General features: G+C 37.1%; 1 protein-coding gene and 1 long non-coding RNA gene across 3 annotated transcripts in view; both read left to right on the top strand.

The window, feature by feature from the left end:
* OTOL1 (otolin 1) overlaps window positions 1-2,655 on the top strand; it is a 102,083-nt gene extending 99,428 nt beyond the window's left edge. For both annotated transcript variants that reach the window (XM_032261620.1, XM_032261622.1), the window contains 2 exons: window positions 352-414; window positions 1,066-2,655. In XM_032261620.1, coding sequence (XP_032117511.1) covers window positions 352-414; window positions 1,066-1,964 — 962 coding nt within the window. In that variant the 3' untranslated portion in view covers window positions 1,965-2,655. The remainder of the gene's footprint in view (window positions 1-351; window positions 415-1,065) is intronic.
* Window positions 2,656-3,770: 1,115 nt separating this feature from the next.
* LOC116539075 lies at window positions 3,771-14,008 on the top strand. The gene is made up of 4 exons (XR_004263911.1): window positions 3,771-4,521; window positions 9,217-9,299; window positions 10,058-10,168; window positions 13,955-14,008. It is a non-coding gene; the product is annotated as an uncharacterized LOC116539075 (long non-coding RNA).
* Window positions 14,009-22,298: the final 8,290 nt, after the last annotated feature.

The raw sequence follows: 22,298 nt of genomic DNA, 5'->3' as shown, positions 1-22,298 counted from the left end.
CTCCCCAGCTCAAGTGATTCTTATGCCTCAGCCTCCCGAATAGCTGGGATTACAGATGCACACCACCACAACCTGCTAATTTTTTGTATTTTTAGTAGAGACGGGGTTTCATCATGTTGGTCAGGCTGGTCTCGAACTCCTGGCCTCAGGTGATCCACCCACCTCGGCCTCCCACAGTGTTGGGATTACAGGCATGAGCCCCTGCGCCCAGTCTACGTTCTTTTTTCACACTATTTTACCTTTAACCCATTTTGGTTAAGGAAAATACTGGAATGTGACACAATTGTGAGAAGAATATTAGATATATCATAAATGATGTAGTTGATAAGTTAATCTTGGTATCATTTTAAGGGCTCAAAGGAGAACGTGGGGACCAAGGAATTCCAGGATACCCAGGAAAACCTGGAGCACAAGGTAGAGCATGAAATATATCTACTGTGAACAGTCATATGTGCAGTATAGCCCTTCATTCTCTCTTGTTTGTACTTAAAATTATCAGAGAGGTATACTGAAAATACAAATTACTGTTATCCTTCTAAGAATTCAGTGTACTGACTTGATGAAGGAGCACTGGTCTAGGAATTTGGAGACCAGGTAATAGTATCTGTGCTCTGCTTCTTTCTCTAGCTGCCAATGGAAAATAAAAATCCCTGACTCGTTCTGGGTCTGTTTCCTTGCCAATAAGATTTAGGCTTGAATGGACAATGTAGGGATTTAGGAGAATACCTGGGTTAGGCCAAAATGCAAAGGGAAATGGAATACAATGAACAAGTACAGTCCTAATATTCTTTATTATCTTAAAAGTGAAAAAAAAAGAACTAGATATATGTCATCTGAATATAAGCGACTGTTTCTTAGAAGCGTTAACGATTCCCCTTCTAAGAGCATGATATAATATAAACTGTTCATTGTCAGAGCCTCCTAGGCACAGGTATTACTGAGGCAAGAACCAGGTTTCCAGGTCCTAATTAGTAGTTTTCTTTCTACTTTTTTGAGCTCTGTGGTAATAGCATGCTGTTTATAGCCTATGTGATCCTTAAACGTTATTTTAATTTTCCATTTCAGGTGAACTTGGCCCTAAGGGAGATAAAGGAAACACTGGTTTGGCAGGAGTGAAAGGACAAAAAGGCTCCAAGGGAGACACATGTGGGAATTGTACCAAAGGCGAAAAAGGAGACCAAGGGGCTATGGGCTCACCGGGCCTGCACGGAGGGCCTGGCACCAAGGGAGAGAAGGGGGAGATGGGGGAGAAAGGCTACTGCAGAGATTCTGGGGAGAAAGGAGGAAAAGGACAGAAAGGTGAGGCAGGTATAAAAGGAGAAAAAGGTTACAAAGGGGATAGTGGAATGGAAGGCAAAAGTGGTCACAGTGGTCTGCCTGGGGCCAAAGGTGATCCAGGGGTTAAAGGAGAAAAGGGAGAGTTAGGTCCTCCTGGTCTCCTGGGACCTACTGGGCCAAAGGGTGACATTGGCAGTAAAGGGGTCCGAGGCCCCATTGGGAAGAAGGGCTCTCGGGGCTTTAAAGGCTCCAAGGGTGAGGTGGCTAGAGTGCCACAGTCAGCTTTCAGTGCTGCTTTGTCAAAGCCTTTCCCTCCTCCAAACATCCCCATCAAATTTGACAAGGTTCTCTATAATGACCAAGGGAGTTATAGTCCTGTCACTGGGAAGTTTAACTGCTCTATTCCTGGGACATATGTTTTTTCCTACCATGTAACTGTGAGGGGCCGACCTGCTCGAATCAGTCTGGTGGCCCAGAATAAGAGGCAGTTCAAGTCCAGAGAAACTCTGTATGGTCAGGAAATAGACCAGGCATCTCTCCTCATTATCTTGAAATTAAGTGCAGGAGACCAAGTCTGGCTTGAAGTGTCAAAAGATTGGAATGGGGTGTATGTCAGTGCTGAGGATGACAGCATTTTTACTGGGTTTCTTTTGTACCCAAAGGAAACTTCTGGAATTTCACCATAAGTTTATGTCTTCAATCTCGTAGTTTAGATTTAGTGGAATAGGTCAATTAACATAGACTAGTGCTATTAAAAAAAAACTTCAATTTTTTCAAGACTATAAAAATAATGCAGAAATTTTTTTAAAAAATGTCTCTTGGAGTCAATTGTTATTTCTATTTTAAGGCACCTCCTTTAAAAATACTTATATATATTTCAGAACATATGTCAGTAACTTTGTAGCTAGGCTTTAAAATTTAGCATTATAATATCAGCATTATTCATGCCATTTAAGTATAATAATAATATCTGTATACAAAATATGAATGAGATTTATAGTTAATAAATATGTTCTTACTAAATATCTTCTATATCTCAGATAAATGTATGTCACTTCTTTTTGTGTAAATTGCATAGTATGACAGCAAGGTTTTGACTCTCTTGGATGGGTTGCCTTCTGACAAAATGGAACTCCTCTCATGTTGGTTTAATTCATGGAGATGACAGAAAGAGTGGCAAAGACTAGCTAAAGGATATTTAACATTTATCAGTGTCTAAAGGTTTGCTCACAAAACTTGTATTATATGGACTTGTGTGTTGGGTAAAATGTAAGAAAAAGTTGATAATCATAGTGAAGATGAAATCATTAATCAAATTATTGTGCTTAGAAGAACTGAATGTCCCCAAAAGAATAAAATGAAATCATTATTGATTTGAATGTTTGCCTTTTCTTCATGATAGAACATTTAATTAGGATAAATTCTTTGGCATCATTATTATAATCTCTATAATAATTAATTCTACTTATTCAGTGATAACATTGCTGGAGCAGGTGGGGATTTGGGAGTTAATTTGCAATGCAAATGTATAGTAATTGTGAATATTTTTTGATAATTCAGTGGTTTCATTTTTGTTGTTTCTTTCCTTTTTTTTGAGACGTGATCTTGCTCTACCACCCAAGCTAGAGTGCAGTGAAGTGATTCTCGTTCACTGTATCCTCAACCTCCTTTGTCCAAGAATTCCTCCCACCTTCTTAGCCTCTCAAGTACCTGGGACCACAGGCCTTTGTCACATGCTTGGCTAACTTATTTTTATTATTTTATTTTTATATAGATGGAACCTCCCTATATTACCCAGGCTGGTCTTAAACTCCTGAGCTCAAGCAATCCTCCTGCCTTGTTCTCCCAGAGTGTTGGGATTATAAGTGTGAACCACTGCAGCTGGCTGGTTTCATTTTCTAAAAAGCAAATTTATTGAATCCAAATTGAATTTGGTTCCACGAAGGCAGAGTTACGCAGATTTGCAAATCTTGGTGCATCAAGACAGGGAGTGGGTGATAGAAAACTTTCTGGTGTTTGCCTACTTTGTTGCACTGCCTACTTTGGCAAACACCATTCACTTTTGAGGCTCTCACTCATATATACACACACACACACACGTATATACACATATATACATATGTATACACATATATACCTATATGTATCATACATATATAATGTATATGATACATGTGTATGATATATATGTATGATACATAATATATGTATATGATATATGTATGATACATATAGGTATATGATATATGTATGTATGATATATATAGGTATATGATATATGTACGTATGATACATATAGGTATATATACATACATGCATGTATAAATGTACTCATATACATGCATACACATATCATATACATATATCATGTATCACACACATATATACATGTATATATGTCTATATAAGTACATATGTATGTGTATATGTATATATGAGTGATACATGTATGTATCATACATGTATATATTTATACTCATATATACATATATATGTATATGTATATATGAGTGAGAGCCTCAAAAGTGAATGATGTTTATATATATGTAAGTTTCTCAAATTATATTCAGAGGAATAGCATTTCTGGAAGTTGTTATGAAGTATTGGAAAAGAGTGGTTTCTGCATCAAACAAATATTGGAAGTACTATATTCTATCTTCCTGTTGAAGATTTATGAAGCACATTAGTGTAGTCTCAGATGTTCCCACAGAAAATAAGTTTGTTTAATTTTGTTTATCCAATGATTCTGTTTATTTTGGATGTAGAACTGATCATGTAACACACTGTGAAGGGGCATTTTGTAGTATATCCATTTTGGAAATGTTGCATTAGTTTCTCATTTAAGGATCCAGTGGGGATAAAGTTAACTCCTGACATTTCTCCCTTTCTTCAGCAGCTCTTCCCTGTTTAGAATGAAATATTGCTTTAGTTGTGGCTGTGCTTATATTTGTCAGAGGGAGAATAAAATGACTTGCAAGTGATTTAAAAAGTGATGCTTACACTTAAAATTTTTTGTTTTTCCAATTAGCATTGAATAATAATGAAATTCAGGAAGAGTTTTGTCTCTTATTCATATGTTCTTATGTTTATTTTTTTCTTTACATCATCTCTATGAGTGGATTGGAGCAATTTGGGGAAGCTGAGAGACAAGCAGCCTAGGAAGAGAGAAGAAAAACCCATACCACAGGATGTGATACAAAAGAGAACCAGGCAGAGCACCAGTAGGAGTACAACAATTCATGTGTAAGATTTAGGGTATCTGTTAGCATCTTACACTAGTGTTTGTGGTAGACATTTCATAGGAAATCTGGAGTTAAGAGCTCAGGGTTAGGATCCAGGAGGAGTAGTTGATTATGAGTTCTTTTCAGGGCATCCTGAAAGTTGTTATTCTCTGCTAGTGGCTTTGGGAGGGAGGTTCAAGGTTCTTCATGCCATTTTCTGCTGTGAAGGTGGAGAACTGGACAACTGAGTATTCCCTTCTTTCAACAATAACATATCTTCCATCTTGTCAAAAGTAGAAAAATCAAGAAAAGTAGAAGAAAAGTAGAAAATTCAAATCCCATCGCAAGGATTTGAACACAATCCCTACCCTTTTTCTACCCTGATGACTACCAAATAAACACACCCGAATGCCAGCCCTGAGTACTAAACTGCTTAAACTGCTGAGAGTGAAATGGACATTCCAAGCTTAACGTGGCAAAATCAAGCTGATCCTCCTGCATCCTATCTTAACTCACATAATACAAGTTCTGTTCAACTGTTCAGGCCAAAAACCTTGTGACATTTTATTTTTCTCTTTTATACTTAATCTGTCAGGTAATCCTTTTGGAGCTTTCTTCAGAATGTGTACAGAGTTTGAGGAATAGTACTGCTTCACTGCCACATCCTGGGTCAAACTATGGCCAACTATAGCAATAACTTTGTAACTGCATTCCTCTAACATATAGGAGATCCAAGGCTCAAATGCAAGTGGAGCCAACATACCACATGTTGAAATATGAAATATTTAAAGCTTATAAGTGAAGCTAACAAATGTTTATTTAAAATATCTTCTATCCTTCTACTTTGAAATATAAGCCTTTGTGTTGAAAAAAATAAATAAAATTGTGGCTTTTTTTGACTTACAGTAAACAAAATATCAAAGGTGACTTAATTACTCTGGTGTATGTCTAGGTGTCCTAGTGATAGGCAGGTGAAATTTGAATGAGTAATAAGACAAAAACATTCATTCATAAATTACTCTATATTTATCCCATAGATGTTATTTTTAAAACTTAATTTCAGAAAAAAATATGATATGTTTTGTAATCAGGCTTTCCATACGATACATGTTCTGTTGACAGTTTTGTCAAATTTGAGCACCTTTGTTGAGTCATTGTATTTCTTAGTTAATTTCTGTTTAGAGAGGTTTCTCAGCTGAATTGGCAATAAGACTTGAAAATACAGTAGTAATTTTATGATTAAGTTTGGTTCAAAGTGTAAGATGGGTTGCATAAGATGCATTATTACTATTGAAGACAATACTGCAAAATATTAAAATTTTATTATATAAACCAATGATCACTTATATTGCCATTTCATCATCTCTTAAAACACTATTTTAGAACCTATATTCATGATAAATTTTCCGTCTAGACCTGCATTAAAACAAATTTGGGTGATATGAATTCTTATCTTTTAGCCATTAAATGTGCAACTTTTGCAGATGCCATGTAGTTCACGAGTATCTCAAGAATAGTAAAATGAAACACAAAGAGAAAGCAAGAAAATAAATGCCCAGCACAATTGATATATAACAGCGACCCTTGTCACTGTTACCTATGGTATTTGTGGTCCCCAAAAGGAAGGACTTGATAAGTTAAGATGCATTTCTCTTAATCAAGCCTACCCATTGCTCAATTCTTTCCATGCCACACCCATGATTGTAGCAGTACAACCCAGTAAATCTGATGGTGTTTGGAGGCGGTCACCTTTTGTTTGATGTGCAGAGGGTAAGCAGCACGGAGATAAGTTTCTCAGGGTTCCTGAAGGGTGTTAGTCATAGGAACACATATTAAAGATTACAGATTGTACCGAGCCAGAACTAAACCCTTATCTCTAATCAAGGTGCTCTGAGTACTATAATAAATTTACACATTGTGCACTTGTTTTATGAAGAACTCTTTAAAACATTGGTGTATGGCAGGGCCCCTCTGGCATATATCTAAAGGCAGTATTGCCCATTTATGCCTTGAAAAAAAATTATTAATTTTTTTAATTTTTTTATTTTGAGGTGGGGTCCCGCTTTGTCAACCAGGCTGGAGTGCAGTGGTGCTCACCTGGCTCACTGCAGCCTCACCTCCTAGGCTCAAGTGATCCTTCTGCTTCAGCCTCCTGAGTAGCTGGGAATAAAGATTCCTCCCACCACTCCAGGTTTATTTCCGCTTTTGACCCCTTTGATCAAAGCAATCCTGTTAAAAAAAAAAGTGGCTCATCTTACCTCTCTGTGCAGAGCCTCTTGAAGCTGGCAGCTCATCCAAAGTAGTCGTTAAATCCTCATTGTGGCCAGAAAGCCTCCCTGTGATCTGGCCCCATGCGTCCCCTCTGTCTTTGCCTCCTGCCTTCTCCTCCACCCTTGCTCTGGACATTGGCCTCAACCCTTTTCAAATTCACCAGGCATTTTTTTACTCAGTACTTCATATGCGCCCTTCTATCTAGATGGCTCTGACTTCAGGCAATGGTGTATCTGGCTTTTCCTCTTTCAAACTTTTATTCAAATACCTTTTAGGGTGAGGCCTTCTTGGACCATTTGATTTTAAATTGCAATTCCCCTTCCCTGACCCTTGACCCTGCTTTATTATTTATCTGTAGCACTCATCACTGTCTATTATGTTATGTATTTCATGTATTGTTCTTGTTAATCTTCTGTCTTCTCACTAGAAAGTAAGTTCCACCAGGCCAGGGAGTTTTGCCTGTTTATTGTTCCATCCCCAGGGCCGGCATATTAAATATGTGTTAAATGAATCCAGATTGATAAGGTCCAAACCGATGTGAAGGTTGTAGATATCTCCACAAGGTGGTGCTCACAGATTATTTTTGCTTTTGGTTTCCGTTTTCGTTAATAATAAAAACAATCCCTAAAGTCCTAGTCTGTTACAAAGTAAATAAAATTTGGTGACTTGGATTTCAAAATTAAGAACCTGATTTCATAAAATACCATGTTTTATGTTTCAGTGTTTCAGAGAGTTACACTTTTTTTTTTTTTTTTCTTGTTGGGACATAGGACTATTGGGCAGTTTTATAGTTGCTATGAGAAACTTACAACTTTGGAAGGAGACCATGTCATCTGGATAAGATGCTCTTGAATGGATTCCCAGTCCATGTTTATTTCCTTCCCCAGTATAAAATGGGTCATTCTGAGTCCTGGTATAGAATATACTCTATAACTGTAAGCCCACTTACAAAAGAGTTTTTAAATGAGACGAGAAGCCTAGTAGTGTTTAAGAATGCTGTAATGCTTGGAAAAAGAACTCAAGGAGAAGGAAAACTGAGAGCAATACAGCTCTCAGTGACAGAGGTGGGTGGGGTAGGTAGGAGAGAGAGACATTGGAGACTATGGAGCAGTAATAAGTGCTATTTCCTGGGTCCTAACAATGTTTCAGGCAGGACAATATGTGTTTAAGATGCTCTAAGTGATATGTAGCACACAGGGAGACTGAAGCATGGATCTGTTCACAATGTGCCAAAGAACACCCATCTGGGAGGTGGTGGGACCATGGGCCCAGACAGTCTGAATCTGGTGCTCACCTTCTTAACCAATGTAGTAGGGCAGAGTTTACTAAAAAGCTTGATTGGTGAAAAACTGGTAAAATGCTAACCACCTACTTTTTCATGGCTAGTCCTCCAAGTGGGAAAAGGAATCAGAAAGGGGAAAATAATCCACTGTTTATCTCAGCAGCAGATGCCAGAGTGAGTCTCATGTAAAACTGCAGATGAAACCAGTGGGCTTTGCCAGTAAGGAAGATGTTAGGTGGACGCTTGCATCAGCCTAGTGTACCATCCCTGTGAATTTGGTGTAAAAATTTAGTAGCACTTAATTGTTCTGAGAACTAGAATGAAAGCACATTTCTTTCGTTTGAGGTATAATAATCATGTTGAGTCTTATAGAGATGGCATGAGATATTTACATATACATAGTCCTTCTTTCTGCAGTAGGAAATGGACTGGGTGGCATCTACCTTATCCTGAGCTTATAGGACTGACTATATAATAGGTCAGAAGATGAAAAATACAATGAAAAAATATGAAGCAGAGGAGGGGGTGGTGGAGCATTGAGAGTAGGGGGAAGTGAGAAAGTTTAAAATGGGAATCACAACAAGCCTCATTGAGAATGTAATATTTGAGCCAAGATATGAAGAAAGCAAAAATCAAGTCACATGAATATCTGAAAAAAGAGAGAGAACAGAAGACCAAGGTAGGAGGTTGCCTGGCAAGGAAGCCAGTGTTTTATAGTCAGTGTGAGCAAAGGCACAGGATGTGGGGGTGAGGTCCAAGGGGTAATGGGGTCAGACTGTGTAGGACTTTTAGGTAACTATAAGGACTTGGGCTCTTACTCTGAGTTTGGAAGATGTGGAGATGACCAGATCCCTCTCAAGGAAAGACTAAATGCCCTATTGTGGGAATGTGGTTGGCAGCAGGCTCCAGATGTTAGTGCCTTTAAGAGCTGTCTCAGCTGCAGACCTGCCTCATTCAAAGTTATGCCCTTCCTAGGACAGTCCAAATCTGGTAACTTGGCAAGTTGGGTATATAAGGTCTGACCATTTTGGCTCTTCAAGATCACTTTTACAGGCTATGTTTGCTCTCTGCTGGTTGGCCAATGCTCTGCCAGGCCTTACTGTAGCTCAACTTCTTCCCTGCCCGATACTACCCAATTCTGCCTCCTCTTCTTTCCTTTCACAGGGAATCTGTGAACATCTTGAACTTCAAACACTATCTCTACATCTGCCTCTGGAGATGCAGCTGGTGACGATGAGATGTAAAATGTAAGAGAAAGTGGTCGAAGGTACAATTTTGTGGACTGCTTGTTTGTTCCCTTCTCCCTGACCTCTCCTTTGCTCTGCACCAGAGCTGAAAGAATAAATGAATACATTAATTTTGTTGGAAAATGTTGGCCTGACGTTTGGCTCCAAAGAACCTCTGTTGTCTGACTGTAGCGGTTGACACCACAGACTCAAGAACAAGATGTACCTAGCTAGAATTTCATTTACTGGTGTTACAAGTTGGGTAAGACACTGAGTTTCTGCACCTCAGTTTCTTCACCTATAAAATAAGATTTTAATACAATAAAGGAGTTCATGATTACAAAACTCTTAGAATTGTGTCTGGCACATAGTAAGTGTAAGACAGGTGTTTGTTTAATAAATAAGAAAGCTAGTTTTACTCAAGTCAAATGTCAGAAAGAAGGCATTTTGTATAAGGCATTTGTCGAACTTTTCAGAGACAGATATGTATGAGTTTTTCAGCTGATGGATTTATGATTGTTGGGGGAGGCAAAATCAGAACTGATTTGGGCTCAGCGTAGGATCAAAGGTGATAGTGTTGATTGAATTGTAGCTTTTCATTTAATCAAGGCCTTCCCATAGAGCATCTAAATTATAGACATAAAACTAGCATGGTTTATAAAGGATACATGAAAAGAAAGTGTCACTTTTTTGAAATGAAATTGATATTTACTTGTTCTTCAAAATCACTATTTGTAGAGTTTATATACCAAAGTGCATAGATTTGCCTTCATATTTAGGCACCAGGGTCACTGTCTTGAATTGTTACGCTGACCACATGCTTTTTAGACACCTGAACAAGACACTGAAAGAGGGCCCACCTAAAGATGGATATTCTGCTGATCTTAAAGGTAATGACAGTGACAAATGAGACCTCCCAGTGGACCATAGCGAGGGTTAGCAGCAGGAAATTGCATCGGCTCAGTGATTAAGGCAACATCAGCAGTCAGAAGACAGCAGCAGGGCAGGTGGCCTTGGTCTTGCTGCTGTCTCATCTGATCCATCTCACAGGGTGATGAGTCTGAGATGTGTCTGCCTGGCCTGCAAACACAATCTTCCCCTGCTTCCCCCAACTTTTTTTTTTTTTTTAAATAAATGAGCAACAAGAAATTTGGAACATCCAGATTATTCAATGTCAGAGCTATTGCCAAAGCAGCACGCCCACTCTCCTCAGATATTGAATGCAAGTTAAAATTGCCTCTGGCAAAAGGTTTTGTGAAGGCCTTCCTCATTCATTTTAATTCAAGAAAAATTAATGAGCACCTACTATGTACCAGGCACTAGGCTTAATGCCAGGGATACGAAGATAAATGAGATAATTTCTTTTCTTCAAGGAAGTCACAGTTGAATGAAAGAGGCAACTAAGTAACAGCAATGGTTGTTCCATCTTTTTTGTCTCATGAATGGACAAGGACCTAAATGCCATGGCAATTATAGGAGAAATTGAGAAAACACTTGATCTAGTAAGTTGGTTGATTGATGTTCTCATTTTAACAACTCCAAAGAGTATTAAGCAAGAATTTATTTCAAAATGTTCTGCCTCAGCAGAAGAAAAATGGCGAATAAAAATTCTAAGAACAACATTTTCACAATTGGGTGTTATCATGTGGGACTCTAAATCTTCTTTCTAAGACCTAGGATTGATAAGGAGAGAGAAGACTAAAGAACTCTATGGGGAAATTAGAAGTTGAAACCTGGCAGAGTCAAAGACCAAAGTAGGCAGAGGCATTACTGTAGCTCTCACCTGAGCCTAGAAAAATCTCAATAATTACCTCACCCGCTCCTTTTGAGGGAAGAGAATCTAAAGCTTGTATTCTGTAACTCAAAGTATGTGGCTAAAGGACCCACAGACTATACCATTCACATTTCCATCAAAGAGTTCTGATTTAAAAATGAAATAAATTTTTGGGGACATGATATATCAACAGAAAAAACACAAATATTAAATGTATAGCTCAATGAGTCTAAACATATGACTATGTCCATTAAACTATGACCATATCATTATATGGCAATTTTCCAGTACCTAGAAGGCTTCTTGTGCCCATTTCCAGTTAAATTTCCCACCCCAGAAACATAGCCACTACTCTGATTTCTATTACCGTAGGTTAATCTTGCATGTTTCTGAACTTTTTATAAATGAAATCATGCTCTTTCACATCTGGCTTTCTTCAACATTCTGTCTGGGAGACCATCCATGTTATTGTGTATGTAGATCAATAGTATTTAGGATGTTGAACATCTGATTGGTCATGCTGACTGGCCATTTGTGTATCTTCTTTTATGAAGTGGCAGCTCAATATTTTGGCCCAATTTTATTGGATTGTCAGTCCCTTTCTTTTTGACGTATAGGAGTTCTTTAGATTACCTCCATACAAGACTCTTGTGTTTTAATTTACTTCTCTTGTTTTCTCCAAATAGCTTAAGTTTGTTCCCTGAATCATCTTCTCCCTTTCATTCATTTCCCTCAAGTTTCCAACTTTCGAACTTAAGCTTCTCTGCTGGCATTCTACCTTTGTAGATCCCAAATTTGGATCCAAAAAAGTGAATTAGATGTGATTGACTGAAAATCCTTTTTAAATTTTATCCTCTAGTATTTATCTTTTAAAATGAAATAAAGGCAAAAGATAGAATATCTGATGATGGAATTTCAGGACTTAGAAAACTGGTGGATATTTGTTTTTTTAGGGAGATCAGGAAACAAGAATGACCAGTGAAAGGTACATTTTTGTATCTCTCAAATCCAACTATGCTGTCATTTCTTAATTTTTTTTAAAATTTTGGATAATTAGCTTTAAGAGATGGGATGTTGAACAAAGAAAAAAATTATTCATCAATGAAAGATTGCTTCATTAAAATGAAAAGATTAAGGGTTATATGGCTATTCCTGCGTCACTGGTTTCAGGACTATTTCAAATGACTGACCATTAGTGTCTTACCACCAGTCTGAGAATCTCACGGTGCAATATTCTAGGAAGATTTGTTACCTTAGAAACGGTTCTAATATTGCAATAATGATCTTCTAGAAAATTACAAAGCATGCCTAAGAAGTTAGCAAATAATATTAAATTGGGAAGTGGAGCCAAATATTTTTTGGGCAGGAAAATTATTTAAGACGCCCTTGAAAATGAGGGTAAAAAACCCCAGAAAGAATAAGAAAAAACATTAGTGAAGCAATTTATGTGGTAAGAGAGAGTTAAATTAGTGGGGAAAAAAAGGTAAAATTTCCAGTACCTCCCAGGTGCTTCCGTAAGTACCCGGAAGGCTTCTTGTGCTCACTTCCAGTTAGATTACTTCACCCCACAAACATAGCCACCACTCTGATTTCTATTACCATAGATTAATTTTTGACGTTCTTGAACTTTTGTAAATGGAATCATGCAGTTGCTTTCATGTCTGGCCTCTTTCCTTAACATTCTGTTTGAGAGAACTTCCATGTCATTGTGTAGATCATCAGTACTTAAGATGTTGAACATCTTACTGGTCACATGGATTGGCCAAATCCAAGTAGTTTCTGCTCATCTTCAAGCTGAGACTATGCTTGAAAATAAAACATAGTTTGGATTCCAGCCTAAGCAAGCAGGGTATTAGTCCTCACGCTAAAAGCAGCTCTCAGATTTGTGAATCTCAGTCTGTTTTTGCCACAAATATTTTACTTCTCCAATATTTATTGGTCAATTTCTGGCAGGTGTTATGACAGATAATACAATTTTGTAAAATCAGCAATTGAGGTATTTATTAATTATAATATGAGAACACAAGAGAGGCTGAAGTCAGTCTAGGAGTATTAGGGGAGCTTTTGTGTTTATTTATCCATATATTAAATATTTATTGAGTGCCTACCTCATGCCAATCATGCCAGATGTTGAAAACACTGCTTTGAACAAGACAGATATGCCTTTGCCTTAATGGAGCTACAATTTCAGTGAGAAAGAGAGGAGATGACATTAAAGGAGATCTTGAAGGATTCATTAAGTCCTTATCATGTGAAAAAGCAAGGAGTGTCACTGCCAGTAGAGGTTCCTATAGGAAGAATTACAGAATTTGGGAAGAGATTGATACATTTAAAGAAACTACAGATAGTGGGATATGGCTGGAATCACGACAAAGAACAAGTAGAGTGGATTCTTCCCAAAATGTTGCATTTAAAATCTACCACTGGCTAGCTAGCTAGAGCTATCTGTCTGTCTATCTATTTGTCTATCTATCTGTCTATCTATCTATCTATCAATCAATCATCTGTCTGTCTGCCTGTCTATCTATCTGCCTATCTATCTATCATCTATCTGCCTATCTATCTATCTACCTACCTACCTATCTATCATCTATCTGCCTATCTATCTATCTACCTACCTACCTATCTATCATCTATCTGTCATCTGTCTCACCTGTTCTGTGCATGATACTGAAAAGCACTGGGGGAATTCATAGAGAGAGGAATGTGGCAGGGCCTCTATCCTTAAAAGTACATCTAGTAGAATGTAGAAACCTCATACTCAAATGATATCATTAGGGTGAGAGAAGCTGAGGGATGGATTAAAATGAAAGGAGCTAGGTTCAGCATTCAATTTGGCTCTATGACATTATGAAATAGGATTTTGAACTTTTAATAGAGATTTCCCTTTCCTTACACTCAGGTGTTCAACAGTGGTTTTGGGCTGTTCAGCTCTACCAAGAAGTGTCAGAACAGAGAAAAAGAAAGCCTGGTAAGATGTCAAGAACAAAATGGCTCTTTGGGTTTCCAACGGACTGTTTTTTGGTCAAATAACATTTACGTGTTAGGTTCAAAAGGGCCAGTGTAGGGTTACATTTATTATACCTTCTTAAATGCCTTTCAGAAGCATTGGGTACATACCAGCTCTTTCTGTAGTAACAAACAACCTTCAAATTGCAATGGCTGACAATGAGAGTCATTTTTTCTCACTCATTTGTTTACAAGTTGGTTATAGTTTTGCTCAGCTCTGCTTGGCTCTCCTGGACTGGGCTCTGGGACGTGAAGTGGGGTCAGGTCTGTTCTATGTATCCTTTAATTCTGGGACCTAGGTGGAAGACCTAGGTGGCAGAGGGCTGAAGCTTAAGCAAATAGCAGAAACTTGCAAAGCCTCTGAAAGTTTCTGCTTGGTCATAATATAAGACATATTCACTCATATTCCATTTCTAAAACAAGTCTTGTGACCAAACCCATAACTGGGCTGAAAAGTATGTCTCTTTTCATGGGTCAAGGGTAAGAGAAAGTAGCATAAGTGTTTGCCAATCAGTACAATCTACCATGAAGTATGTATTTATGCACTTGTTTGTAAAATAACTTCTACAAATAAACTAAAATATCTCTCAGAAATGTTGGATCAAAAGCTATTAGAAAACACCACATTTCAAAGAAAATGTTCTAAGGTTGTCTTTCATGTTCCACTAGGAGAATTGATAGAAGTTGATACCTAATAATGATATAAAATACTTGACTTGGAGTAAGATTGCTATGGGATGAAAATCAAATTCGGGCTATGAAAATTTAGCGATATCTATTCGTAAGAACTATTTTTGCAGTTATTCATTAATTTAGAATTGATGTGACAATATTAGTCACTCAGGTATTAGAGTTACCCATGGATCTTTACACATGGAAATACATGTTTTTCGGGGAGAGCTGGGATGGGGTGGGGGAGATGGCAAATATTTTATAATGTAGTCTAATTGCTATGTTAATGACACAATCTTTATGTTTGTTTGATTGAACAATGTGTGTTTCTTACAAGTGCTTTCCCCTGCAAATTCAGGTGATATATTGCTGTGGTTTGTACTCCAACAAATGACAGAAGTAGTCATTTTCTCTGTGTTTGAAAAGCATAAATCAGTCCTTGCAATGGGACTGTCTGATATGTGAACATCTAAGTTAAACTTGGTTATAGAATTATGAGTTAAACTTAGAACAATTTAAAGGCAGTGTATTTTGTGTGGATATTTAAGTGGCTGTAGGACATTACATGGCATGATGAAAGCATCACATTTTCTGTTCCTTTTTGTACTTTTATGCTTTCTGCTGATATTAGATGTTGCTTGTAGTGTACAATGATGATTATTTCATATTATTATTCACACTTCTGCAGCTTCACTGAGCACTACTTAAAACCAAGCCATTGAGCAATTTCAATAGACTTCGAGATCACAATGTACTTCTCTAATTAAGAAGTATTACTGTGTACCATGCTTAGACAGACCTGCAATTCAGCACAAGGCAGCTCATCCTGTTATGGGGTTAGATTAATTCTGTTTTTAAATACAGATGATGTAAAACATTCCTGGAGAAAACCACTTTTCAGTTTTCTTGGAGCGACTATGAAGTTGGTGAGGGGATAGAACAAAAAAGAGAAAATAAGTTTGATCTTCTATCTAATGAGGGAAATTAAAGCCCTCATTAAGAAATTATTAAGAGGTCTTTGGGATCCAGCTGCATTTCTTTTTCCATCCTCATTTGGGTTTTGGCTTTTTGTAGTAGTTAGAGTCCTTTCAGCTGCAATTAATGAGAAACCTAATTCAGCCAGGAGGAAAATTTATTACCTCCCGTAACAGGTGGTCAAGAGGTGGGATAGAGGGGCCTGTCATGAAGATAGGAAGGGTCTAGCTCTATTTCTCTGCTATTCTCTTGGTTCTTTGCTTATATCTGTTTTCTCTTTATTCTCAGGCTGACTTATCTCATTGTATTAAGATGGCTGCTAGCAACAGCCAAGGAAAGATGCTTCCTTGATCCCGTCGAGAAGATAATTCTTCCCCAGTGTTTCAGAGATCTTAGTTGTTATTCTGTATTCATTCTTCTTTGTTACATACTAATAGAAGATTTAGCTGGAAGCATGGCTTTCTAACTGAAGATGGCATTTTTCCAGCCTCTGTTCTATTTGGTTATAGCCAGGAGACTCAATGGGTTCAACTTTTGGTTATATCCTGAAATGGAAGGAGAGTCTCTTCCACTTTTCCCTTTTCAATGGATGTTGTTGAAATTAGTCCTTGAGATGGAAATCTGGTAAGGAAAACCATGAGCAATAATGTAAAAGGAGCTAGGACAGCAGAACTACCTTGCCAGCTTGAATTTTATACAAGAGAGTAATAAACTACGTTTTAATTTCAAATTTTTGTAAGATTCCTAAACCTATATCCTTACTAATTGTAGTAAAATAAAGCCAGCCTACATTTCAGGCTTTCTTCTTTTTTCAAATTTTATTTTAAGTTTGGGGGTACATGTGCAGGATGTTCAGGTTTGTTGCCTAGGTAGTGTGTTACAGAGGTCATGGAGGTTTGTTATACTACTTGTCTTACGTCTACTTCTGAGATGTTTTGACTGTGTCTTTAACTCCTATTCCTATTCTTGTCAACATGAATAGGACCTTCATTTGATATTTGACCTATTAATAAACCATAATAAAGCATTGTAGCTCTTCACATGGTGAATTGTCAATGCCAGTCAGAATGTATGATTCCTCAGAAAGGCCAGTCATTAGAACTACTCATTCAAGGACAAAGCATAATTGCTCTCAAACTACAGTTATTGAAGAAGTCATTGAAAAGAACCCTAACATGACCATAAAAAACAAAGCAAAACAAAACAAAAAACAAATCAAAATTGATGAGGCCAAATGAAAGGTAAACACAGCCCTTTGGAGAGAATTTAAAAAATTCATGCATTTACCTTTACTCACTGCAAAAACAAGGCAATTACAAGATTTCTGGCTTTTTAATTATACTGTTGCCACATATTTTAACTTCAATGTTTTGAAGAGTCTTGGATGAAATTGTTTTAATTGAGGCCAACTCACTAATTAGTTATTATTTATAATTAGATAGAATTTTCTGTTAATGTAATTTTGCTAGAGACTCCAAAACACCTGAAAGAAAAGCAAGCACTATATGCAATGAATAGTTATTTATACAACTTAATTTTCTCATCTAATGAGCTAAGCAATAAAACATAAAAGGGAGGAAGGAAGCTAATATTCACTGGACCATCACTCTGTGCTAGGTGTCTTGTACACAGAATCTTATTTAACTTCTAAGTAACCTGGTGTGATAGACATTTAATATATTTTAGAGATAATACCTTTCTGAGGTTCAGAAATATTATGTATCTTGTCCATGGGCACTAAGCAGGTATGCACTGGAGCCAGGATTTTGGCTTAGAGTTTCCTGAATACAATAGAATCCATCTCTGTTACTGTAAGGTGGAGGCCTTCCCTCCCCAACCTCAAATACCTTCACAACTAGGCAGCAATGTCAATGCATGACTTTCAGAGGTAGGTAGCAGAGAATATAAGTCATATAGAGGTTGAACTAGAGGATGCGTATTTTGCCTAGAAGTATTCAAATTAAATAAACAAAAACCATTTGGCAGCTAAACAAACTTATCTCCCAGCCCTATCAGACATGCATGACAAGAGTTTGCAACCTCTAAAATGTTGAGGATACAGCCATGCATGAGCAGAAAAACAAGTCAAGGTATGTTTTGCCTTGAAAAAGTCAAGGAAACTGTGGATGTCAATAAATTTGGACCTTATCCCATTGTTTTTCTCAAAGCTTAAGACTTAATTCTGTGATTGTCGAAGTTAAACTGGTCCTTAAATTATTTAGATAAGCTTCATTCTCAGTACACTTAAATCCTGTGTAGTTCCACAGATAAGACGTCAGTGGTAGGTAGGGGAGTTAAATCATATTTTTGATCCAAAGTGCCATAATCTCTTTTCTCTCTCTATATATAAAACTGGTTAGCTCTCTTCTTTTGGTTATTTTGTTCCCAAAGTGCCACTGAAGAATTTACAACTATAGAATCTTTTAATGCAGTTTAGAGCAGAAACTATTAAGGCAGCAAAAACAGAATTAGGAAAAAAACCCAAAAAACCCAAATCAAGTAATGGAGCAGTTAAGATGTTCTAATTAGAGTTATAATTGTAAATTGAGTGCAGGAAGATAACTTAAAATTTTTCTCATCTAGGCATTTTTTGATCTGTATTTTATTTCATTGTACTTGATACTTAAATTTGCATGTCTTGATGAATCTATGCCAAACCCTAAATAAATTAACAAGGAGTTTTAAAAATAAAGCTTTTTAGAAATACCGTAATCAAGATAATAATGAAGGAATTACTTTTATATAGGTCTTTTCTGTGCTGGCTGTTACTTCAAAGTGCTATTCAAAATTCTCCTCAAACATAACTTCTCCTTTAATAAAGTAAGTTTCAGCACAACCCAGTAATCCTTTGGGTTAGCCATACTGTTTCCTTTCGCAGACCTTAATTATTTCTTTCGAACTCGTTTGCCCCCTCCTCACTTCATTTTCGTCACTGTTAGTAGATAATTTTGCTACAAGGGGGCTTAAGAAAATAGAAACCTTCTGGAAGCTGCTTTATTACCTTTCTTCCCTTCTATAGTTAAAAACACGCAAACTGTCCTGATCCTTTCTCCCTGTTTTAGTGGGGAGGCAGCCTCTTTGCCTTCCAGTTCACTTGTGTTTGGCATTCTGTCTCCCCCTGCTTCTCCTTGCCGACTTCACACCTCACTTTTCCCACCTCTCAAATTTCTGAATGCTCCATGTTTTCCACGGTTTTTGCTGCAGCCTAAAAACATGGCCTTGTATTCTTCATACAAAAAAGGAGTCATCGTCACATCTCCCTACCCACTTTGACACCATTCTTATAATTCAGTCTTTTCCCTCCAGTTCATATTTACCTTTCCTTCCTTTGCATACCACCAACCTACAAACATGCATTTGAGAGTTTATTTTAAAGGAAAGCAAAACCAAACAAATAAGAACAACCAATGGCCTTTGTACCCTTCCAAGCTTTTCCCTATATACATGTGTATTATTTACAACTTGTACTCAATGATTTTGTATCCTGCCTTTTTTCACTGACTGTAATGCCTGGTACATTGTGAGTACTCAGTGAATGTTAAATAGATAAATGCATATGTTAAGAAAATTTTTTTTGCATTATATCAGCTATCGATAGCCACATAAGTACTGTGTAGCAAACAATGATAAAACCTCTGGGACATGCAACAGTAAACCTTGCAAGTCCTTAGAGGAGCTACTCTGAAGTGGGCTCAATTGGTCTCATCTGGGTTTCCTCTGGTGTTAGCCTTGGGCCATCTAGGCAGCTCTGCTGATCTTTCCTGGGCTGCTTCATGCATCTGGGGATTGCCTGGTTGTCGGGTGGTTTAGAATGGCCTCAACTCAGACAACTGGGAAGACTTGACTCCACTCTGCATGTCTCAGCTCCAGCAGGCTAGCCTGGAATAATTCTCAAGGATTGGCCAAGATGTTAATGAGGGAAAAAGTACAATTGGGAAAATACTTTTCAGGACTTCTTGCATCATGCTAAATGACATCTCATAGTCCAAGATGAGGCCCATGTCTGAACTCAGATCAAGGGGCAGGGAAATCGACTTGCCTCTCTGTTGAGAGTGACTGCAAAGTCTTATGGAAACAAAAGGGAATACAGGAAAGGATTAAAAAAATTAGGGTCATGAATACAATCGAGTTACTGTATACATGATCTTCAGATTGATCATTTAAATCTGATTTTTTTCCATTATTATTTCTTTTTTGTTTGTTTGTTTGTTTTTGAGACAGAGTCTTGCTCTGTCACCCAGGATGGAGTGCACAATCTCAGCTCACTGCAACTTTTGCCTCCTACCTCTTGGATTCAAGTGATCCTCATGCCTCAGCCTCTTGAGTAGCTGGAATGGTGCATGCCACCATCTGCGGCTAATTTTTGTATTTTTAATAGAGATGGATATTTGCCATGTTGGCCAGGGTGGTCTCAAACTCCTGACCTCAAACTATCCACCCCCCTTGACCTCCCAAAGTTCTGGGATTACAGGTGTGAGCCAACACACCCACCAGATTTGTGTCCACTGTTATTTTCTAAACATTTCCAATTAACAGGATTGCTTTACTTTTTTCATTTTGAAAAATAATTTCTGCTCTAAGTAGCCCTAAGCACATCACTTTTCTTCTCGTATTCTTTCTCATTTCAGTACATGGCTCAAACCTTCCAGAGACTGTTTTTCATACATAGCAAGTTTGGAGGTTACATGGTGGCCGTTGGCATTGATTTGGTGGTTTGCTGATTTCAAGGCCAATATCTCTACAATATTTTTGTGTTTTCTTTTATGTTCAGGAGATGAATGGTATAGCTACAACTACCATTTTTCCATTCAAAGCAGGAAAAAGGAAGAATGAAAGATACACCTAGCAGACTTACTCTTTCATTTCTTGACCAGAACTATGACATATAACCACATCTGACCAGAAGATAGCACTGGAGGAAAGGGTTGGGCTGGGGGATAAGCCAATGACCTCACATATCTGCCACATCTAAGAGATAGTCCACGAGTGAGCTGATCGGGTCCAGGTACACGTTCATTTTCTAAAGGATTTTTCCAGTTCATATGCCATTAGCAGTACACCTTTATCATACTTTACCACAGATTCATCAGAATTCTTTGAATACCAATGAGGCTGAACATTTTCCCCATGCTCCTTAATAATTTTTCCTGAAATATTTCCATTTATATTCTTTTTCTTTTTAAATTATGTTCTTCTACACTTGAAAAAAGTTCTTTAAAAAGATATTAACTCTTTTTGTCACATCTATTGCCTGTTTCACTTTTTCCTTTTAGTTTTGGAAGTTCTCATCTTAGAGATATTTAAAATTTTGTATACAGTTTCCTTGTTTGACTAGTTATTCCACAGAGAGTTGGTTTCTAGAGAACTGCTGCAAGTCCGTAAGACTTCTTTGTATGAAACAGAAAAAGCCATCTCTTCCATGAGACGTTATATTTCCATATGTTAGAAAATTGTCAAATCATAATGATTTTGTTAGAGCAAGCCACTTGACTACCATCTTTTAGAAATATTTCCTAATAAATACACAACTCTACAATTTTTGTATATGGATGGTGCCTCTGTAGATGTGTCCTCTGAGGTTATGTATGTAAACTTCCTTCACAGAGCGTGCACATTTAGTTTCTAAAAAGTCAGAGAAGACTCATGCAAATGATTAAGTTGCACAAAAAGATTATTAAGAGCTGGGTTCTGTGGGAGACTAAAAATAAGACATAATTGGCTTCCGAATCAATTAAAGTCATTAAAAAGGTGTCTGTTTAAAGATTTCCTACTTTGAATTAACTAAAGATAAATTTAAGAGTATATTGCAGTTACTGACATTAATAATAGCATATAGGGTTATCAAACTGAGTTTTAAAGGGAAACAAGTAATGTATGCCATTGACTTTTGTGTTTTAATTTAAAAGCTTTTTTCAAATTAGGGTAGCCTTTATTTACCATTGCATTTATAAACTGTATGTCTCAATAAGCACTCTGAAGGTGTAAAAATCTGTATACTAAGCTTTTATTGTGAGTGTCCATTAATAAGTTGTGTTATTTTGGGAAACAACTTAATTTCTACGAGCCTCTGTTTCTTCATATGTAAAATGCAGACAATAATATTGGGATTGTATAGGTTATAAGGGTGTTATAATAATAATTTTTAAGGGATTTAATGAAGTCCAAAGGGCCTAAATATTTTAAATAGGCTCCAAATGGAAAATATTATTCTTACAATACATTTAACTTTATAGGTGTTAAATTTGCTTACTTGATTTTAAATCATTAAAGAAGAACTAAGAAATACTTTGATTCAAGTTAAAAAACAAGGATGTAAACTGAAGTGTAGATCCTTCTGTAGCTGATACATTGAAAGGTCAATCTGGCATGATGGCATGATTTGGTGAAGAAAGCTTGTTATAAAAGAGAAAAGTTTCTTCTCTCATAGTAACTGTAAGCAGAGTCATTTCAAAAGTTATTTAATTTGGCACTAAAGGACATAAAATCCACAGCCTATTTTCTGTCTGGTTTAGACCTCCAATTTTCTCTCTCTGTGTTTAGCTATCTCAGACATTACTCATTGATTGGTAGATATGAATATGTAAAAAAAA

This window comes from Sapajus apella, unplaced genomic scaffold, assembly GCF_009761245.1.
Source record: "Sapajus apella isolate SASKATOON/1434 unplaced genomic scaffold, GSC_monkey_1.0 scaffold4, whole genome shotgun sequence".
Taxonomy (NCBI): domain Eukaryota; kingdom Metazoa; phylum Chordata; class Mammalia; order Primates; family Cebidae; genus Sapajus; species Sapajus apella.
The sequence above is the reverse complement of the archived record's forward strand: the minus strand, read 5'-3'. Positions and strand labels throughout refer to the sequence as shown.